Below are 21,190 nucleotides of genomic sequence, written 5' to 3' on the forward strand. Positions count from 1 at the left end.
GAGGCATCTGGTAGAACAGGATGCTGGGCTATGATGGGTCTTTGGCCTGAGCCAGCAGACAGGCTCTTCTGATGCCCCCGTGTTTCTGGGTGGCCTGCTATGCATTGTAAGAAAACAGGACATAACATTACACACATGAAAAGGGACATATTTGCATAACATTTGCATGTCTCACCATAACATGGAAGTAGAGGGCTGTCCTCCATTAGCTGAATGTTGAAAGATTCAGGATCGAGAAAAAGAAAGTCCAGCACAGAGTTAAAGTACTGTATGGAACTCGTTCCTCCAGGAGGCAGTGATGGGCACCGGCTTGGATGATTTTTTTTTTAAGAGGGTTGGACAGATTCATGGAAGATGAGAATATCCTTGGCAACTAACCAGTATAGCTATGGAGGCAGTATTGCTTCTGAACACCAGGTGTTGGAAGCTGCAGGAGGGGAGAGGGCTCTTGTGCTCCAATCCTGCTTGTGAGCTTCCCATTGGGGCATCTGGTTGGTCACCAGGAGTACAGGATGCTGGACTAGATGGGCCACTGGCCTGATCCATCAGTCAGGCTCTCTTTTCATTCTTACAACAAGTAGAGAACTGTCTCCTATAAAGTACATGGCTGCCCCAAGTCTTGGTTGAGAACCAGACTCTATTGATATTTAAGTGTTGCATGATGACTTGATAAAGCATTCTCTCTCTCTCTCTCTCTCTCTCTCTCTCTCTCTCTCTCTCTCTCTCTCTCTCTCTGTGTGTGTGTGTGTGTGTGTGTGTGTGTCCATCCACCTTGATGTGGACTGGCTCCATCTAGCAGCAGCTATTTTATTTAAGTCATTCATATGGCAGCTGCATTTGCAGGACTGGACCCTGGGGTTGTAAAACAAGTATTTGTAGAGGGAAATTTGGGAATGAATGAATGGGAAGGCAAGGTCTGTCTCTCTCTCTCTCTCCCCCACCCCACCCCTTCCAGAACAGAATTAAGTTTCCTAATGTGCCTTTTGGCTCCTTGGCTTGTACAGAGAGGGGCATAAATCTTTCTCATTCTTTTCCTTCTTAAAAAAAAGTGTCTGGTGTTCCCTCTGTAGTAAATCCACAGGCCCTAAGCTGTCAGCAAGCAAAGTGAAAAAAATGGGGAGCGGGAGTGGAAATTGAAATCACAGTCTTTGGTTGTATAGGGTATTTTAAGTGCATGCCACAGAAATAATTAGAATTTCTTCTTGTTGTTGTTTTTTGTGGTGGGGAACTTGTAGCATGGAAGGGGATTGTATATTCTTTAGACCCAGGTGACCAGCCAGCAGCTGGGGACACAGACAGCAAAAGGCTTGCTGAAAATAGCCCCCCCCCCCAGCACCTGGGCACTTGTCAGGGTGCTGTGTTGCTTTCTCACGAGTAACACACTCAAAATTTTGTAATTGGTTTTTACAGAGTTTCATTATATACATATGTACAAGCCAGAGCAATAAAGAACATGACCATAGTCCGAGTCAGAATCCAGAAGTGTCGCTTTGCGGGAACGTTTCCAACAAAGGAACTTTGGTACTCTCAGCCTGCGCTTCTGTTCCCACCGTTTGTCCCTCCTACAAACGGGGGGTGAAGGTGCAGGCATATTCCCCTCTCACCCTGAGCTGCTTAACTGCCAAGCCTGATCTCCGACGCTTTCACCCTCCACCATACTCTGGTCCGGCACTTCTAACCTTCCCCAGTGCTCCTGTGAGCTGTCAGCATCCCCTGCTCCCCTCTCCACTGCGAGAGCCTCAACACCACTTTCAGACTGACACTCAGAACTGACATCATCCTGGAGCTCAGGCACCATTCCGCTGGGCTCAGCACCGATTCCTGGTGTACCCCTGACAGCACTGAACCCATCTAGAGGGCCAGTTTCTTAGCTGCTTGGCAAATTTTTGCAAAGGTCTGGTTCCACATTGTAGGCCATTGTAGCATACTGGGTGAGGCTTTTGTTGTAAAAGCTGCCCAAAGAACGCCTCCCCCTCCAGTCCCCAATGAGCATGGCATTAGGAAGTGTGTTGCATGTCCTCACTCTTGTAAACAGCCCCTTAGCTACTTGCCTGTGGTGAGTTAAGTATTTGCTCCCAGTGACCAGAAAGAGAAACTCTTGTAAACTAGAAGCAGGTTCGCTCCCTTTTTCTTTCAGACCCACACATGTGCCTGGAATGATTCGCAAAAGTTCATATCAGGGGTTACCAAACTTTATAAGCACGTGGGCACAGCTGGAGTTTTGAACGAGTGCTGTGAGCATGCCCCCTCCCCAATTATGTCTCTCTTGCCCCCTTCCCATTTAGACTGAAAAAAAGTGGACATACAGACACACACACACTTTGCTTTTCTAAGGGATCCGGGTAAAAATTGGATCCAGTAGAATTAATACGGGCCTTGAAAAATACAAGGGAGCTGAAAGATCAAGTGGAAAAGAGAGCCACACTTCTAGCTTCCTCCATCAGCTCTACTGTATGTACTTTACGTGTGTACTTGACGAGAGACCAAAAACCACAGGTAGGAAGACAAGGCACACTTTCTGGGGAGCAAGTCTCTCACACAGTTGCTTGGGGCGAGGACTGCAGAGGGACCATAGTTGGGTTGTGCGTGTTTTTTTCCAGAAAAACGTAGAATTGGAAGGGACCCTGCAGGTCATCTAGCCCAACCACCTGCAATGCTTTTTAGCTTGCATTGATCTCAAAAACCTTCAGTGCCTTTTTTTTAGTTGGATAGGCAATTAACAGGCTTGTTTCACAAATAAGGGAGAAGGAGGGTTGCTGGCTTGGTTTGGTTTGCCTTTGTTCTAGTTTTTAGCATGTGCTTGGTAGTTTCAGGCTGTGAGCTGCCCTGATATCTATGGGTGGAGGGCAGCAGCAGTAATGGTGATGATATTTTTCGCAGGGCTTGGAGTGAGTGGGTGATGGCCAGCTGCTGGAAATGAATGGGGTCGGTGCTAAATGGTCTGGCTTGCTTTGCAACCCCTAAGGACCTTGTTGGGGGGAGGGCGGAGAAGGAGCCCGTCCCCCTCAAAGAAGGAGGAGGAAAGCAAAGGGAGGAGGCTTCCCCTCCCCATAACGTTACACACAGAGTGCGATTCCAGGGAGAGAGAGAAACCTGGGCAGCAGCTGCTGGTGCTGCTGGTAAATGAAAGGGAGGACCGGGTCTCGATGTAGCTGAACAGGATGGGCAAGGGGACCCTGCAAGCACCCGCTGGGGCGGCTCTCCCAACGCGCTGGGGCTGCAAACCCAGCGCCTTTCCTCCATGGTGGCGGTACTCTGCCTCGGACTCCACCTGCTCCCGAGGCAGCTCTCTCCTCGCTCCTCACACTTGGTGCGTGCTCGGCAGCTGGATGTTGAGGAACATGGGGCAGGAAGTTTGGGAAGCGTGGCCTCTTTCCCTAGCAAGGTCTTCCAGCTGCGTGGGGTGGGAAGGTGGGTAGGTGGTGGACTCTCCTCCTCCTCCCTCCTCCTCCCCTCCCTCAGTGGGGCTCTGGGACTGGGGAGGGGGAGAAGCTCGCCAGCCCACTCCTTGTTCAGACAGCCTCTGCTCTCCCCGGACTCCAACTCTCCTTCCCGGACACTCAGCTTGGCACCCTTCAGACCTTTGTGCCCTGGTTCACTGCGCCACTTGCACCACCGAATAGAGACAGAGGGAAACGGGAATTTTTGAAAAAATAGAAAAAAATAACTACATTAGCACTTCTTTTTTCTTTTCCAGATTGAAAGTAATTCTGTTACTTTAGAAACATAAAATATAACTATGGACAATTTTAATGGGCATAAAATTATCACAACTAGCATATTAAAATATAGTGTATCCAAACAATTATTACAAACAGAATTTACTTTTAAAATAATATTTATTTGTATTTGTAACAAATGGAGCAACAATATCCTGAACTGTTTACTAGTTTATGTGGAACAAAAAACAACAACAAAAAACTCCAGAAAACAAATTTTAAAAATCCAGAAGTAACAATTATTCATATTTCCTCTCCACAGTATTAAAAAGAAACATTCTCATAAAAAAAAACTGAAGAAGGAAGTGCTACTAAGTTTCAATGAATGGGCATGAAATTTAATCAGAATCATTTTCTGAGCTGTAATGATAACGATTTATAAAATATATGAACCCCTTATCTTAAAATATTTTATTCATAATGTTAAAATAAAACATTCCATAATCTATTTTTTATTTTTCAAATTTTTTGGAAAAGGAATTTTTTTTGGAAAAAACCCCCCAAAAAGGCTTCAGGGGAAAAAACCGGGGGGAAACCGTTCCTCCCCCCCAAAATTTTTCCAGTTTTCCCCTGGACCTTCACATCTCTAAGTGTGCTGCAAATTCTCCTGAGCTGATGAAAGGGGGGGGGGGACACTCTCTGGCTGTCTGTAGCAATTTGGGAACTGACAACTGCTACAGTCACCTGGAGCCTTCCTCTTTAGTTCCAGTGTTAAAACAAGCCCATAATATGACTGAAGCTTAAATTTTCTTTATATGACCCCTGAAGAGGGTGACGAAGGACCTTTTCTGTTTCATAAGAGCATATTAAGAGCCTACAGGATCAGGCCAGTGCCCCATGTAATCCAGCATCATGTTCTCACAGTAACTTACTAAATGCCCCAAAGGGCAGCCCTCAAGCAGAACCTGAATGCAGTTTTTCCTGTGCATTTTATTAAATCTGTATTCTACGCACCTACCAATTTTTCCAGTCCATGTCATGCATCTGACAAAGCTCGTTGTAAGTTGGCAGAATAAAGTTGTTAGTCCCATTTAAGATGCTCTGGGAATCTGCACTGTCCTCTCTCCCAAATACTGGACTAACAGGGCTTCCGTTCTGGAAACACTTGTTAATTAGCAATGATAAGAGGGACCCTTATGCCCTTGATATGGAGATCACAAGTCTAGTGTGAAATTGGCTTAGCCCTGGGTTCTTTTTATAGCTGATTCTAAAGGAAGTCATAAACCATAAAGGAGGATGATACAAGCTGGTGGTTGAGAGAAGAGGATAATATTTTGAGTTGGAAATCCCAGCGAGTGTTTCCAGGAAGGATGGAGGTTTCAGCACCAAGGCCATGAACCAGTCTGTCTGTTGGGGCAACAGCTGCCTTGCCTGCAGAAGTCTGTTTCACTTGGCAGTCTTACCATGCTTACTTGAATCACCTGCTGTATCACTGAACCCAGGCTTGCAAGCCATTTCTGCTCTTCTTTGTAATGGAGAATAACAACCACAGCATGTCTTACTCAACCTTCACCAGAAGGCCGCAGGGCAAGTTGCAGCATACAAAAATGTAATGCAGTTTTTAAAAGTGCATAGGCCAGAATAGGCTGGAAAACAATACTTCCACATGACATATTACAGGTAGGATATAAAAACAAGTTCTTCAGTTTTCAAAGGCCAGGAGACGGAGGTGTGTCTTCATCAGCCACCCGCCACATCCCGTAATACCATTGGCTATGCCAGCTGGCACTGATGGGAGTTGTAGTTGGAAATTTCTGGAAGGGTACCAGTTTGGCAAAGGCTGCTGCAAAGAGATGATGCCAGGCACACCTCTTGGGGGAGGGAGATCTGTGCTCTTGGAGGCATCAGCAAGGAGGTGGGCAGTGCTATGTGAACTCTGTGCTTCACAACTGAAGTAATGCACACAACTGAAGTACATGCACGCACACATATCCCATAAGACCTGCTATAACTGATTCCCCGTGATTGTCATAGATTGTTGTACTCGTGTGTAAAGCTTTTTCACCTTTGTGTTTCCAGGTGATCACTTGAAAGTCTGCCCTCGAGGCTACACATGCTGCTCTCGAGAGATGGAAGAGAAATACAGCCAGCAGAGCAAACAGGACTTCCGAAATGCTGTGGTGGAACTTAGTAATAACTTGCAAGCAACTTTCAGTTCCCGATACAAAAAGTTTGATGGTGAGTCCTAGCCCCTGGGTTGCCCTTAGCTAGCCCAGATGAGACGTGCTGCAATATATTTATGGACTTTGTTTATGCCAACCTTTGATAGCCTGGTTGGAAGTGATAGACTAGAGCATCAGTGGAAGGTCCCAGGTTCAGTCCCAAACATCTCTGAGTTGGTCTTTATGCAGCACATAGTGAAACCACTGGGGGGAGTGATGGCATCAACCATGGCTTTGAAAGAGGATTAGACAAATTCAGGGAAGAGGAGAGGTCTATTGATGGCTACTAAATGCTTCCGAACACCAGTTGCTGGAAGCCACAGGAGAGGAGAGTGCTCTTGTGCTCAAATCCTCTTGTTTTAGATTACAATTCCCATCGGCCCTCCAGATGTTTTGGCTTACAACTCCCATCCAGAATGCAGCAGCCAGACTGGTGACTGGGAGCGGCCGCCAAGACCACATAACACTGGTCCTGAGAGATCTACATTGGGTCCCAGCACGTTTCCGGGCACAATTCAAAGTGTTGGTGCTGACCTTTAAAGCCCTAAACCAGGCATCCCCAAACTGCGGCCCTCCAGATGTTTTGGCCTACAACTCCCATGATCCCTAGCTAACAGGACCAGTGGTCGGGGAAGATGGGAATTGTAGTCCAAAACATCTGAAGGGCCGAAGCTTGGGGATGCCTGGTTTATACAGACAAGGTTTTGTTGTGTTTGGTCATTATTTTTGTTTGTTTTTTCTACAACTCTCTCCTTTTCAAAGTTGTGCTTGAATTACTCAAAACTTTGGTACCACAAGTTCAGAGGGCTGCTTATTTTGCAAACCAGTTTGATAGAAATATTTGCTGATTGCATCTCTTTAGTGACCCACAAGGGGTGTGCGTCTGTCTTTCCCATTTTATTCATGAACAGCAAACTCTGCATTAAAGCAGGGCGCTTGGGTTTTCTTTTTGGGGTTTCTTTTGCTGTTCCCAGATGGGCATGATTTGCAAGAGTCCACCTAAACTCTTTTTAGACCTTACTGCTTACTTGTGGCTCTAATGAACACCTCAACATTGAGTCTTCTTTAACACCCTCATGCAGAATCCAGTTAGCAGGATTGGGCACAGAGTGGATGTGAAATGCAGTTGTAACTTCTCTAGCTCCATCCTTGCTTTTGCACTTGGAGGGGCCAATACATGGTGATGAGGAGTTTGACCTTCCCTGCGCAGCTTCTGAATGTGCAGCTTCTGGTTGCCACAGGCTATTGGGGTCTCGCAACTCCTAAAACTTTACAGTGAACAGAAGAGAAGCTGTTTAAGATTAGGAGTATTCCCCACTTTTTACAAATGCACCTGAGGATTGTACCTTGCTTACCTGAAAGTGCCGATCTCTGGCCTAGTGCGCAGGGTAGAAAATACTCACGTTCAGTAACAGAAAATGCTTGATTTGTCTTATCCCTACCCCACCCCCAAGATTACATACTGCTTGGTTGCAATTCTATTGCTTGCCAATGGAAAAGTTTCTTGGAAGAGAGGACTATTGATGGCTACCAGCCACGAGGAAGAGTGCTCTGCCTCCATGGTTGAAAACAGTAATGCTTCTGGATACCGGTTACCATAAACTGCAGGGAGGGAGAGGACTGCTCTTGTGCTGGGGTCCTGCTGGCTGGCTTCCCACAGGCATCTGGTTGGCCACTGTGAGGACAGGATCTTGGCCTCACCCAGCAGTGCTTGTCTTAGGTTCTCCTACAGCTGGCTCCAAACATTGGGTTTTTGCAGTCTCCCAAGCTCCACATAGTCTGTGTCACTAAACAGATTTCTTAATTAAACACTTCCTTTTTGTGGAGTAGGGATGGGGGGGGGCACAGGACATGCCAACCAACCCTGATGTCTTCCTGGATGAGAAGCAGAAGCCATTTCTTGGCAGACAACTTTGCAGCTATGATGAATGTTGGGAGTACCTCAGAGGTAGAAAACATCTAGGAAGCATGCAGAAGGTCCCAGGCTCAGCCCCCAGCATCTCCAGGTAGGGCTGGGGGTGCCCCCTGCCTGGAATCCTAGAGAAATGCTGCCAGTATGTGGCTGGTGGTATTCAGCTTGGTATGGACCCAATGGTCTGACTCATGAGGCAGCTTCACACGAGCCACAACTGCTCCCCAGTCTGTATCTAGAACACAGGATCATAATGTGGCATCTAAACGATGAACGAGCAGAAGCCATGGTTTGGCATTCTGTCCAAACCAACCCACATTTGTTTTCCTTGCCAGATTTAATGCCACTGTAACATCCTTCCCTTATACATTGAGAGAAAGTCGGTGATCATCATCAGCTACTAAAATTATTTCACATGAAGTTCAAATGCTGCAAAGTATATGTTTGTTAGGGCCAGCTAAGAAGCCACAAGTTGTCATCCAGAGTTTTGTTTTGTTTTTAAATCAGGGTGGATGTTTAGCAAAACAGGAAGGGGAAGGGAAGGAGATGCTGGGTATGGTGGGAAAGACCCAAGGCCTTCACTGTACCAGCCTCAAAATGGAATGTAGGAGGTGTTGGGTGGGTTTAATTTGAATGAGTGTGCTAGGGACAAAGCAGATTTCAGGCAACACTCGTCGGGGCTTGTAGGAGTTGTAGCTCAAATTGACTGTGCTGGCTGGGCCTGGTGGGTCTAAAACATCTCACAGGGTTGTTGTGAGGATAAATCAGGGAAATGCCATGCATGCCATCCAACTGGTGGGGGGGGGGCAGATGGAACTACTGGCAAAGTGGCAGTGCTTAAAATCAGGTGAGGAAAGGTGGGTGGAAGGCGTTGTGGCCCTCTTGATCCTGTGCATAAAACCATTTGTGCTGTGCCCACAGGAGAGCCACGATGATGTGCTCTGTGCTTTTAGTTCCTAATTGATATAAGCCAGCCTGACACTAATTGTTCCATTGTTTAAAATGTGACATCATTTCCGTCTTCACTGCTGTCTGCTTCCCCTCACCAACACCACCTGCTTTATTTATTAAAAGCATTTGTTTCTCTCTTTCCTTTCAATAAGGTGCCCAGGTAGCTGAAAAATACCCATGAAAATTCAGCACCAAAGGATGTTGCAGAATTCAAATGATGTTAAGAACAAGGAGTACTGGCAGATCAAATAGAGGCAGTGGGCAAGCAACAGGTCCTTTGATAGGGGAGGCCTAGACCCTTTTCATTTTCTGACCCCCACCCCACACCAAACTGTTTTCCAGAAGGCTTGAGTAGAAGCTGTGATTTGGCTAAAATTGGAGAGAGACTGGGGTGCAATTTGGGGGTTTCATTACAGAGGCCCCACCCCATAACCTAGACTACTGTCCTCACGCCTTTCAATAGCAAGCTCAGGTAGTGCCAGCTGATAAAAATGGAACCAAGAGAGCCCCACCTGCACATAAGAGGGAGAACCTTGAGAGTTAAACCCCCTTTTAAAAATCCTAAGGGGGCAACCCTCCACTCCACGGAGAAAACAGCTGAATGAGGACTGAGCATGCTCAGTAGCCACAAGTGTCAGCTGAAAAAGAAAGATGGAAAGAGGAGGATGGAATGGAGTAACATGGAAGTGGGGCATGGCTGGCTGGCTAGAACACAAAAGAAGAGCACTTAGGAGACCTCTTGTTCCCTTCCCAGAGTTACTCCCATTAAGTCATAGAATCATAGAATCATAGAGTTGGAAGAGACCACAAGGGCCATCCAGTCCAACCCCCTGCCAAGCAGGAAACACTATCAAAGCATTCCTGACAAATGCCTGTCAAACCTCCGCTTAAAGACCTCCAAAGAAGGAGACTCTACCACACTCCTTGGCAGCAAATTCCACTGTTGAACAGCTCCTTGTGATAACCGAATAAATGATGCAGGGGGGGGGGGGCTGCAGCCCAATATAGGAACTATTTTAAGTGAATTCAGATCTCCAGCACCAAAGGATCTTGCAGATGTAATCTCAGATAGGCAGATGTAATCTGTCTATAATCTTTGAGGATTCTGGGAGAACAGGCGAGTTCCCTGAGGGCTGGAGACTGGCAAATGTTGTCCCTATCTTCAAAAAGAGGGGGAAAGAAGAGCCAGGTAACTGCCGACTGGTCAGCTTCGTGTCAGTACCAGTAAAGGTCCTAGAACAGATAATTAAATGGTCAGCCCAGGTGGCACTGTGGTTAAACCACTGAGCCTAGGGCTTGCTGATCAGAAGGTCAGTGGTTCGAATCCCTGTGACGGGGTGAGCTCCCGTTTCTTGGTCCCAGCTCCTGCCAACCTAGCAGTTCGAAAGCACGTCAAAATGCAAGTAGATAAATAGGAACCGCTACAGCGGGAAGGTAAACGGCGTTTCCATGTGCTGCTCTGGTTCGCCAGAAGCGGCTTTGTCATGCTGGCCACATGACCTGGAAGCTATACGCCGGCTCCCTCGGCCAATAATGCGAGATGAGCGCGCAACCCCAGAGTCAGTCATGACTGGACCTAAGCACTTTACCTTTATAAGCACTTAGAAAAGGATGCTGTGATTACTAAGACCCAACAAGAGTTTCCTAAAAACAAGGCATGGCGGACAAATCTTACTTCTATTCTTTTGAGAGTTTTGAGCTTGGTGGAAAAGGCAAATGCCTGATTTCAGTAGGGCTTTTTCTCAAAGTTACTCTTCCACAGACACTGGTGATTCCTGCATTCCAGGGGATTAGGCTAGGTCAGGGGACAGCAAAACTTTTCAGCAGGAGGGGGCTGGTCCACTGTCCCTCAGACCTTGTGGGGGCCGGGCTATATATATATATATATATATATATATATATTTGGGGGGATGAACAAATTCCTATGCCCCACAAATAACCCAGAGATGCATCTACCGATATCTACCTATCTATCTATCTATCTATGAATGTAGAAGGTGCATGTTTTTTCAAACAAACCTTTCTCCACAACCACTTACCCGATCGTCCTCAAATTTGCCCACAACATCGGAAGCGCATGTGAGAGTGTCTCTATCCACTTACATTGTCCATACAGAAACCTAGGACAGGTAGAAACCTGGATTTGTATACAAAAAATTGCCCCCTCCAGTGGACATCCAACAAACAACATCCAACATACACCCTAAACCCCACCCACTCCCCATCCACCCCACCAAACAACATCCAACATACTGCCAAAATCATGCCCACTCTCCATCCACCCCACCACCCTGGGACACAGCCCACCCTGGAGACCAGGCCACCCCAACAGTAGCCCACTCCCCAAGGACCCCCTCCCACCACGGAGGAACCTACCCGAGATCCCCCCCATAGGTCGCGGCCTTCCCCATTCTGCTCGATCCACAATCCATGTTCTCACAGGGAGAAACCCTCCACGACACTAGGCCTCTCCCCAGGGATCACAACCCACCCCATAGATTGCACCCCTACCCATCCCGGCACTGGCAGGGAGCAGGCCACCCTGACACGAGGCCGCTCCCCAGTTATCCCCACCCCCCCAAAGGTCACGCCCTTCACCATCCCTCCCGATGCACAATCCGCACCCTCTGCTGATATCTCGCCCGATCCATGACCCCCACCCTCCGCGGATATCTAACCACCGCCACGAAACAGACCGCCCCGTAGCCAGAAGGCCGCTACACAGTCCGTCCGTCCCCATCTCCCCGCTGCCAGGGAACAACCACTAGGCTGCTACAAGGAGCAGGCCTCCCGGAAAGCCCCCTACACAGTCCGCCCCCCCATCTGGCCACCCACCTCACAGAAGGCATCCCAGAATATCCACAAGCCCTCTACACAGTCCACCCCCCATCCCCTCCCCCCAATCTCACCACCGCCAGGGAACAACCACCAGGCCACTACAAGGAGGAGGTCTCCCGGACTATCCACAAGGCTGCTACACAGTCGCCCCCTCACCAACCCTAACACAGTTGACACCCCCGCACATCGCACCCACACCAAGGAAATCCACCAGACCCCTACATATTTCTTTATGTTTCCCCATTTCTAAATAATTCCCCTTAATTTACACCTTCTTTATACCTCTACACAGATCAGTCAACACCCTGATATCCAGCCCACCCCAGGACCCACCCCCACAGGGAGACAGACCTCATCCACTGTCTAGGTAACCTAACTCCTGACCCCCCCACTACACAACTCCCATCTCCTATCATGCCAACCCGCCACACATAACTCTAACCGTTACAATTTCCCCAACACCCTCCACAGTGGTACCTCGGTTTAAGTACACAATTGATTCCGGAAGTCTGTACTTAACCTGAAGCGAACTTTCCCATTGAAAGTAATGGAAAGTGGATTAATCCGTTCCAGATGGGTCCGTGGAGTACTTAAACTGAAAATACTCAAACCGAAGCGTCCTTAAACCGAGGTATGACTGCATGGGGGGAAGAGGAGATGGGATACGTCATGGATCGGCACAGGCTGGGGGGAGTCATAGGGATGCACCTCCGTAAACAGAACACGTGTAAAACAGGGGGACTCTGAAGGTCAGGGGAGTCTGAAGGGGGACTCTGAGACTCCATTTAACAGGCTGAGCCACAGCAGGGGCAGCTAGTATATATATATAAATGTAGGCATTGTGCATGCGGATGTAACAGCCATCCTCCATAACTGCTGAACTGAATTTCAACAAATTTGGCCACAACGTTCCATGCCCATCAGGGAGGGATGTAGCGTGATTTTTTCCCAAAAAAACCACACCTATCATACCTAAAATAATGATCAAACGCAAAAAAATTGGCGTCCCTATCAGACGTCATCAGCAAAAGCTCTGAAGACTCCAACAACCTCCAATAGAAAGGCATATCTCTGAGGGCGGGGCCAAATCATTACATCATCAACCATCGTCCAACAACCTCCAAAACGACCATTCCACCCCCAAAGCCCAAAGACGGACCCCAGAACCCATGACAAAGGCCTAGACACATACCCACCAGGGACCCAGAACAAAAAAAGAAACATTTGTGGTCTCAAACTGCAACCACCAACTGCCGCGCCGGTTTCCCTCCCCGGCGGCACCTCCTCCCTGCCTTCCCGACCTCAGAGTCTCCCCGAAGGGCGGCTGGCGCAACCAAGGCCTAGCGAGGCTCCCGCCGCCTGAGGAGAAGCAGCCGCAAACCCACCTACCTGAGGCCGCCGCTCCGCGAGGGAGGCGGAGCAGGACCAGCTACTCAGGCCTCCTCGCCACCCTCCTCTCGCCCGCTGCCCGCCGCGTCTTCTCCTCAGCCACCATCATGCCCACCGCGGCTACTGCTTCTTCATCAACCTCCTCCTCGTCCTCCGGGGCCTCGGCTCCATTGGGCTTCAGCATAGCAGGCTCCGGGGGTGGCGCCAGCACCGGTGGTAGAGGCAACGCTTCGGGCCTGACGGCTTCTCTGACGGCACCATGAACAGGAAGAAGAAGCCCTTCTTGGGGATGCCTGCGCCACTGGACTATGTGCCGGGCCTGGGCCGAGGATGAGTGGGCCGAGACCGCGCGCTGGAGTTGGGCAGCGGCCCCAGGAAGTGGGGGAGCCAGCGGCGACGGCCCAGCTTCCTCCTCGAGTGGGCCCTTTCCCTTCCCGCCATTGCAGCATTTCTTTGCTCGGCTCTAAGGTGCCCACGTTCCGCGTGAAGGGTGCCTCTGACCATACGCAGAGTGCCTTCTCTGCAGAGCAAGGCACGTGTGTTTCCGTGGGGCCTTTAAAAGGTTTCAAGGGCCCGACGCCTAGAGTATGTACAGAGTTCTTTTTGCCCTCCGATTTCAGCATTCCAGGGGTCTAGATGACCCTCAGGGGTCCCTTCCAACTCTGTGATTCTGTAATAGGAAACTGCATCCTTCCCTGAATAGTACTCTTTTCCCATTTTTATAAATAGACAAGTTAGGAAAGAAAAGGAAATAATGAAAACTGCCCCGAGATCTGTGGATGAAGGCCGCTGTGCAAATTTAAGAAATAAAAATAATAAACTCACCCTATGACTTTATTATTACTGTATTATTATTATTACTACTAACTACTCACAGGGATGAGCCGGGGGTGGGGGGAGGAGGGGACAGGATAAATCATGTGACCAGACAGAGTGGAGGGAATCACAGGAAAGAACCACAGCAACGCGTGGCTAGGCCAGCTAGTTTTAAATAAAAGCACACATTCTACTCATGTAAAAACACCAGGCAGGCCCCACAAATCACCTAGAGATGCATTTTAAATAAAAGGACACATTCTACTCATGTAAAAACACCAGGCAGGCCCCACAAATCACCTAGAGATGCATTTTAAATAAAAGGACACATTCTACTTATGTAAAAACACACTAATTCCCGGACCATCTGCGGGCCCGATTTAGAAGACAATTGGGCCAGATCCAGACCCCGGGCCTTAGTTTGCCTACCCATGGGCTAGATGACCCTTGGGGTCCTTCTCAACTGTACCCTTGGGGTCCTTCTCTCTATAATTCTACAGGGGAATTGTGACGCTCTAGGTTTTGCTGGACAACAGCTCTCTTCACCAACGACCATTGACTCTGCTGGACTTGGGAGTCCAACAAGTGTTGTCGTTCGTAGTCACTGTTCACGCTTCCTGGACATTGCAGGCTATTGTTCTCCATGACCTTGTAGAATGTCAAGTAGGGTGACTTTTTGTTCTTCTAAACTAAACTTAAACATTTAGCACAGGCTGTAAATAGTTCAGGGTATCAATGGAAGCCCACCTTTAAGCTGAGGCAGAGAAAACATGGTTTGCGTTTGTCTCCCCCACCCAGAGCACCCACTGCAGCGCTGATCACGCCTTTACAATGCCGTAAAACAAGAAAAGTCATCACTTAAAGCACAACTTTTGTTTGAGAACAAGCCCGAATTCCAAGACAAACGAAAGGTGTTAATTTATTTTGCCCTTCAAACTGTCAAGATAGCAGACCAGCCTTCCTGCCCCCACCTCCATTCTGTCCCTCCCCTCAAGGTCAGAGGGTTTATTCCTGGGCCACAGTGTGGCTCATTAATCAGCCAACAAACCATGAGAGGGAGAGGATTTATACCTAACCAGGAGAAACAGTAGCAGTTGCCTTTTGGAAGAACTTTCTGACAGCAAGAGCTGTTTGAGAGGGGGATGGAAGGTGGTGGCCGCTCCTTCCTTGGAGGTTTTTAAGCAGAGCTTGGATGGACATCTGTCCGGGATGTTTGAGCTACAATTCCTGCATTGAAGGAGGGTCCCTTCCAACTCTACAATTCTATGCTTCTAACAAGGATGCAACTTACGCCAGTCTTTCCCAACCTGGCCCCCTCCAGATGGGCCTACTATCACCTAACAGTAACATTGTCTATGCAGAAGGTTCCAGGTTGAATCCCTGGCATTTCCAGATAGGGCTGGGAGGGACTCCTGCCTGATATGCAAGAGAACTGCTGCCTTTGTCAACCTCGTGCCCCCCCCCAACTCCCACCCTCCACAAGCAGCACCACATTTGCAGACAACACTGGACCAATGGCTTGACTGTGTTTCCAACTTGGGAGGACTACAACTCTCATCATCCTTCACTTTTAGGCTAAGCGGGCATGGATGATGTTAGTTGCATTCCATCAACATCTGAAGAACACTGTTCTGGTGCACCAATTCCACATGCTGTCTTTGTCCTTATGGTTTACCTCCCAGTCTTCAAGGAATTAGCAGCTGTATATTTTCTGGCATGTTTTAGTGTGGCAGAACCCACACTTTGGAACTCCCTGCCTATTGACGTCAGCCTTCCGCTCTTTTCAACACCTGCCAAATACGCATTTTTTTCAGACCAACCTATCCATATTTGTTTTACTAGCTGACCCGGCCACGCGTTGCTGTGGTTCTTTCCTGTGATCCCCCCCCCCTGTCACGATCCATGACGTATCCTGCCCCTCCTCCCTCCACCCCGGCTCATCCCTGTGTTTCGGTAGGATACCCTTCCCTCTGTTGTCCCTGGGGAGTGTTGGCCCCTCCCCCTGTATCTCCATACCTTGGCCCCCACCCTTTGAAAAGAAACTGTTAGGTTCTGGGTTCTATTTCCCAGCATGCACTTTTGTCTGAACCCTCTGTTATTCCTGGGGAGTGTTGGCCCCTACCCCCAGTATCTTCCTACATTGGCCCCCATCATTGGAGAAGGAGTTGTCAGTTTCTAGGTTCTATTTCCCAGTATTTACTTCTGTCTGAGCCCTCTGTTGTCCCCTCCCCCCTGTATCTCCATACATTGGCCCCTGCGAACGAATCGTGAACATTTCTATATATTTAGATTAAGGATAGGGGATGATGATGTGCCCTGGGACCCAGATAACTACTTAAAGAATCCCAACCCGGGGTCAAATAGCGAAGCCCCATAGCCCAGTAGCAACAGACAGGCCCAGACAGAAGGAGGGGGGTCATATGGGCCACTTGGGGCGGGCCTCCGAATCTAAAGGGGGCCTCGGTCAGCATATTTACAATCAGTAAAATGAGAAAAGTAACAAAGGGGTTAAAAAAGGGCCACATTATCTACCTGGCCTGGGCAAGGGGAAGGTAGGAGATTGTAAATGGGGTGGGGGGTGGCCACTGCAAATATCTGAGGACTTAAACTGGAGGAAAGTGGGTAACATACAAGGAATTAGTAGACAAGGTTAATGACCAATATGTATTAAAACCCTACCATCAAATAGAACAATACTGTCTGAGCTGGCTACACTATTGCCAGGTGTTAAGCATCTTCAATAAACACAAAGCGGTCGGATTTGTTGAAAATAGATCAAAATTACAGGAATTACTATTAGATATCCCCACAAAATCTTTAGCAAAAATTTACAAACATTTACTTGAATGGGATATGAAAGACGAGATGACTAAACACGTAATGATAAGACGGGCGCAGGATGTTGGAAGAACGATCTATAGCTCTCAGTGGGACAAATTGTGGGGGGAGGATATTAATTTCACGGCTTGTATGGGGATAAAAGAAAATATATGGAAAATGGTATTTAGGTGGCACTTGACACCGGCCAAATGAGCCAAGATATATAAAAAGGAACCTGATAGATGCTGGAAGTGTAAAGTAGAAGCAGGAGACTATCTTCATTGCTGGTGGAATTGTAGCAAAGTGAGTATATTTTGGAATAACGTATACGAGAAATTAAAAAAAATGTTGAAGTGGACGTTTGAAAAAAAACCTGAGACCTTCCTTCTAAGCCTGCTACCTGAGAACACCCCCAAAGATAGGAGAAGTATCCTCCTATACGCATGCGCAGCGGCAAGAATAGTGCTAGCCAAAAACTGGAAAGGAGATAAAGTCCCATCACTTGAAGATTGGCATTTAAAATTGGTAGAATATATGAATTTAGCCAGAATAACGGCAATAATTAGGAAAACTTCTAAACAAAAATTAAAAACGGAATGGAGTTATGCAATAGAGTATTTTCACAAAGAGGGATTAAGCTCAAAATGGGTGATATGCCTAGAATAGAAACAACAAGCTGCTAGATAAACATTTAAAGTAGGGAAGATGGAAATGAATAAAAATATGAGTATAATATATTTGAGGAACACATAATTACTAAAGAGAACCATTTCGAGGAAGAAACACAATGATTTAGGAATGGTGAAAGGAAACCGATCTCATTATCTGGAAGTTTCTTTTTATTGTGGGATATTTCCCTTTTTTCTTTTTATGGTACTTCAAAATTGTTCTTTCTTTCTTTCTTTCTTTTTCCTCTCTCTTTTTTTTTCTTCTTTCTCCTTTGTGTTTTCTTTTTTGCATTTTGTATTTTGTATGCTTTGTGCTTTTGATTTGTCTGTTACAATCTTAGCTTTTTGCTTTTTGATTTTGACCACTTTATGTAATTACTGCTATTTTATGAGTTATCACTTGTATGACTTTTAAAAGAAGAAATAAAGTTGTTTTTAAATTCTAAAAAAAAAATCAATCTGAGGACTTAAACTGGGGAGAGAAAGTGAATGGGTTTTTAAAAAAAAAAAAAAAACCACAGAGGCTTACAATCAGTTGTTTCTCCTAAAATAAGACATACCCATAAAATAAGCCATAGCAGGATGTCTAAGCATTTGTGCAATATAAGCCATACCCACAAAATAAGACATAGTTATAGGCGCAGTTCTGGAGGGCCCCAAGGAAGAGGCAAGGCTGGACGCGTAATTAAAAAATAAGACATCCCTTGAAAATAAGCCAATGTGGGTTTTTTTTTAAAGGAATAATAAATATAAGACAGTGTCTTATTTTTGGAGAAACACGGTAAAGCCTAAGTTAAAAGGGGCACAACTGCCCTTACTTAAAATGGCTGCCGGAGCCTCGCATGTGACACAACGCCCACTAAATTATAAAGCGAAAACCCCTTGCTGTGCCCCCAAGTGCGTGTTAGGAGAAATGATGAACGACTGCCTAATGCTGCCAGGCGTTTATTAATGCAGCCACCGGGAGAGGCTTTGGGCTTGGGGTGGAATAGCTGTTTTGGTGGTTGCAAGGCCTCCTGTTTTACAGGATCTCGTGGCAGAGGCGGGGTTTGTGGGTGTGGTGTGTTGTTGTGCCTAATCCCTGTGACTGGCCCCATGTGTCCCGATCCATGATCTATTCAGTTTGTCCCCCCCACCTCCATGACCGGCGTATCTCAGGACGTTTTGAAAGATGGTATTTATTTTTGTCTTGTGGATTTTTTTTGGGGGGGGGTAGTGGTGCTAAATTGTAAAGTAAAAACCCCTTGCTGTGCCCCCAAGTGCGTTGATTTGGGTTATCTACCCCCCACCCTACGTCAGCCCATGACCTATTTGGGCTCCTCCTCCCCCCACCTCCCACCCAGGGCTCCATTTGGGGTAGTATTTAATGGGCTGTAGACCTGAGGCCTAGTATGTAAAATGGAGCCAAGGCCTCCTGTTTTACAGGATCTCGTGGCAGAGGCGGGGTTTGTGGGTGTGTTGTGTTGTTGTGGCTTATCCATGTGACTGGCCCCATGTGTCCCAATCCATGATCTATTCAGTTTCCCCCCCCCCCCATGACCGGTGTGGTAGTGTTGCTAAATGGTAAAGTAAAAAACCCTTGCCGTGCAGGGGCCTACATAAATCAAAGGCTGTGCTGTGGTCTGTGCCACACACCCCCAGGCAGGCCCCGAACTCCACTTGGCAATGTTGGTTTTTTTGTGGGGTTTTTTTTGGGGGGGGGAGGGTTAGTGGTGCTAAATGGTACAGTAAAAACCCCTTGCCATGCCCCCAAGTGTGTTGTTGTGCCCCCCCCCCCGGTCTGTCAGGGGCCTACATTAAACAAAGGCCTAAAGGCCGCCTTGGGGGATTTTCAGTTGCTTGGTTGATGATGATGTCATTTGGTTTGTGGGTGTGGCTTAGATTTCACAGGAAGGGAGGGGGTGGAGGAGGGTACTATGCCACTTGAGGGCGCTGTTTGACTTGATGGAAAAGCAGGTCTGTACCTGGGCAGGTGTGCGATTTGAGGGATTTTTGCACCCAACAACGCTCTAGGAGTGGCCTGGATCGTTGTGCCAAAATTTCAGGACGATCGGTCAAGCGGTTACGGAGAAAAGTGGCAAACGGGATTTCATGATTTTTACATTTATATATATATAGATTATTTACTAGCTGGCCCTGCCATGCGTTGCTGTGGCTCAGCCTGTTAAATGGAGACTCAGAATCCCCCTTCAGACTCCCCTGACCTTCAGAGTCCCCCTGTTTTACACGTGTTCTGTTAACGGAGGTGCATCCCTGTGACTCCCCCCAGCCTGTGCCGATCCATGACGTATCCCATCTCCTCTTCCCCCCACCCTAGCTTATCCCTGGGATTCCCCCCACCCATGACATATCACACCCCCTCTCCCTGTGAGTGTCCGCAGGTTGTCCCGATCCATCAGCTATTTTGTTCCTTCCCTCCCCCCTCGGTTTGTCCCTGTGAATCCCCCAATTCCCTCTTTCCCCCACCCCCCACCCAGGGGAGGTCTGTTTCTTTGGGTGGTCCTGGTGTTGCAGTTGGGAGGGGAGGGTTGAGGAGATCTGCGAAGAGGTATAAAGAAGGTATAAATTAAAGTAGGGGTGTGTTAGGTATAGAGGGTAATTGGGGAAGTTGTAATGGTTAGAGTTATGTGTGGTGGCGGGGGATGTCAGCGGAGAGTGCGGATTGTGCATCGGGAGGGATGGTCAAGGGCAAGACCTTGGGGGGGTGGCGATCCCTGGGGAGCGGCCTTGTGTCAGGGCGGCCTGCTCCCTGCCGGTGTTGGGATGGATACGGGTGCAATCTATGAGGTGGGTTGTGATCCCTGGGGAGCTGTCTAGTGTCAGGGCGGATTGCTCTCTGTGAGAACGTGGATTGTGGATCGGGCAGAATGGGGAAGACCGTGACCTATGGGGGGGATCTCTGGGGAGTGGGGGGATCTCTGGGGTAGCTACCTCCATGGTGGGACGGGGTCCTTGGGGAGTGGGCTGCTGTTGGGGTGGCCTGGTCCCTGACAGAGGTCTGGTCTCCAGGGTGGGTTGTGTCCCGGGATAGTGGAGGGGATGGAGAGTGGCCGTTATTTTGCCAGTGGGCATGATTTTGGTATTATGTTGGATGTTGTTTGTTGGATGCCCACTGGAGGGGGCAATTTTTTTGTATACAAATCCAGGTTTCTACCTGTCCTGGGTGTGTGCAAGGACAATGTAAGTGGGTAGAGACACTCCCACATGTGCACCCGATGTTGTGGGCAAATTTGAGGGCGATCGGGTAAGCGGTTGTGGAGAAAAGTTCGTTGGAACAAACATGCACCCTCTACATTTATATAGATAGAAATATAGATATAGATGTTTTGTTTTGTTATTTCTTAACACTGGTGCTAGTAACTGAGTTCTATCCATGATGCCAGAAATCTCTTAAGTAACCCAGGCTTCTGCTCTTTGGATTAGCAGATGGAGGTGTTTTAACAGCATCATTTTCAAAACCAGTTTTGTCTTAATCCTTTCCCAGCTATGCTTCCAAGGGTGTAAGTTCTCTGGCCTTCCTATTCCTATTAAAAATTCTGCCGGGGGGGGGGGGTAGAAAAGAGAAAGAAACACAGAGGTGAAGGAGGTGAGCTTTCAGAATGATGAAGTGAATTAGAAGTTAATACATAACCACCCAGTCATTCTCTATAGTATATATTAAATGCGCACAGGAGTGAGAGAGAAAATTGTAGACAGGAAATGCCAGGCATGGGAACCAGCAGAGAAGTTTGTGCTGATACTGGACAGAGGATGTGTTGGGAGTTGGGTGTCTAAATAAAATGCTCTTTTCCCTAGGGGTCATTTTCCTCCTCCTGCACTCTGAACGTTGCTGTGCTTTCTGCTGCTCAGTCAAGCTCCAAGCCCAGAACTGTGTTAATAAAGAACACCTTTTAAAAAATGCATTTCAGTGCCCCC

At 47.7% G+C, this 21,190-nt stretch overlaps 1 protein-coding gene across 1 annotated transcript in view; it reads left to right on the forward strand.

The window, feature by feature from the left end:
* Positions 1-21,190, forward strand: part of GPC4 (glypican 4) — a 110,894-nt gene that overhangs the window by 56,724 nt on the left and 32,980 nt on the right. Inside the window, exon 2 of the mRNA XM_060270287.1 lies at positions 5,739-5,897. Within this exon, the coding sequence (XP_060126270.1) occupies positions 5,739-5,897 (159 nt within the window). The remainder of the gene's footprint in view (positions 1-5,738; positions 5,898-21,190) is intronic.

The sequence above is a fragment of the Zootoca vivipara genome, chromosome Z, assembly GCF_963506605.1.
Source record: "Zootoca vivipara chromosome Z, rZooViv1.1, whole genome shotgun sequence".
In the NCBI taxonomy this organism is placed as follows: Eukaryota; Metazoa; Chordata; class Lepidosauria; order Squamata; family Lacertidae; genus Zootoca; species Zootoca vivipara.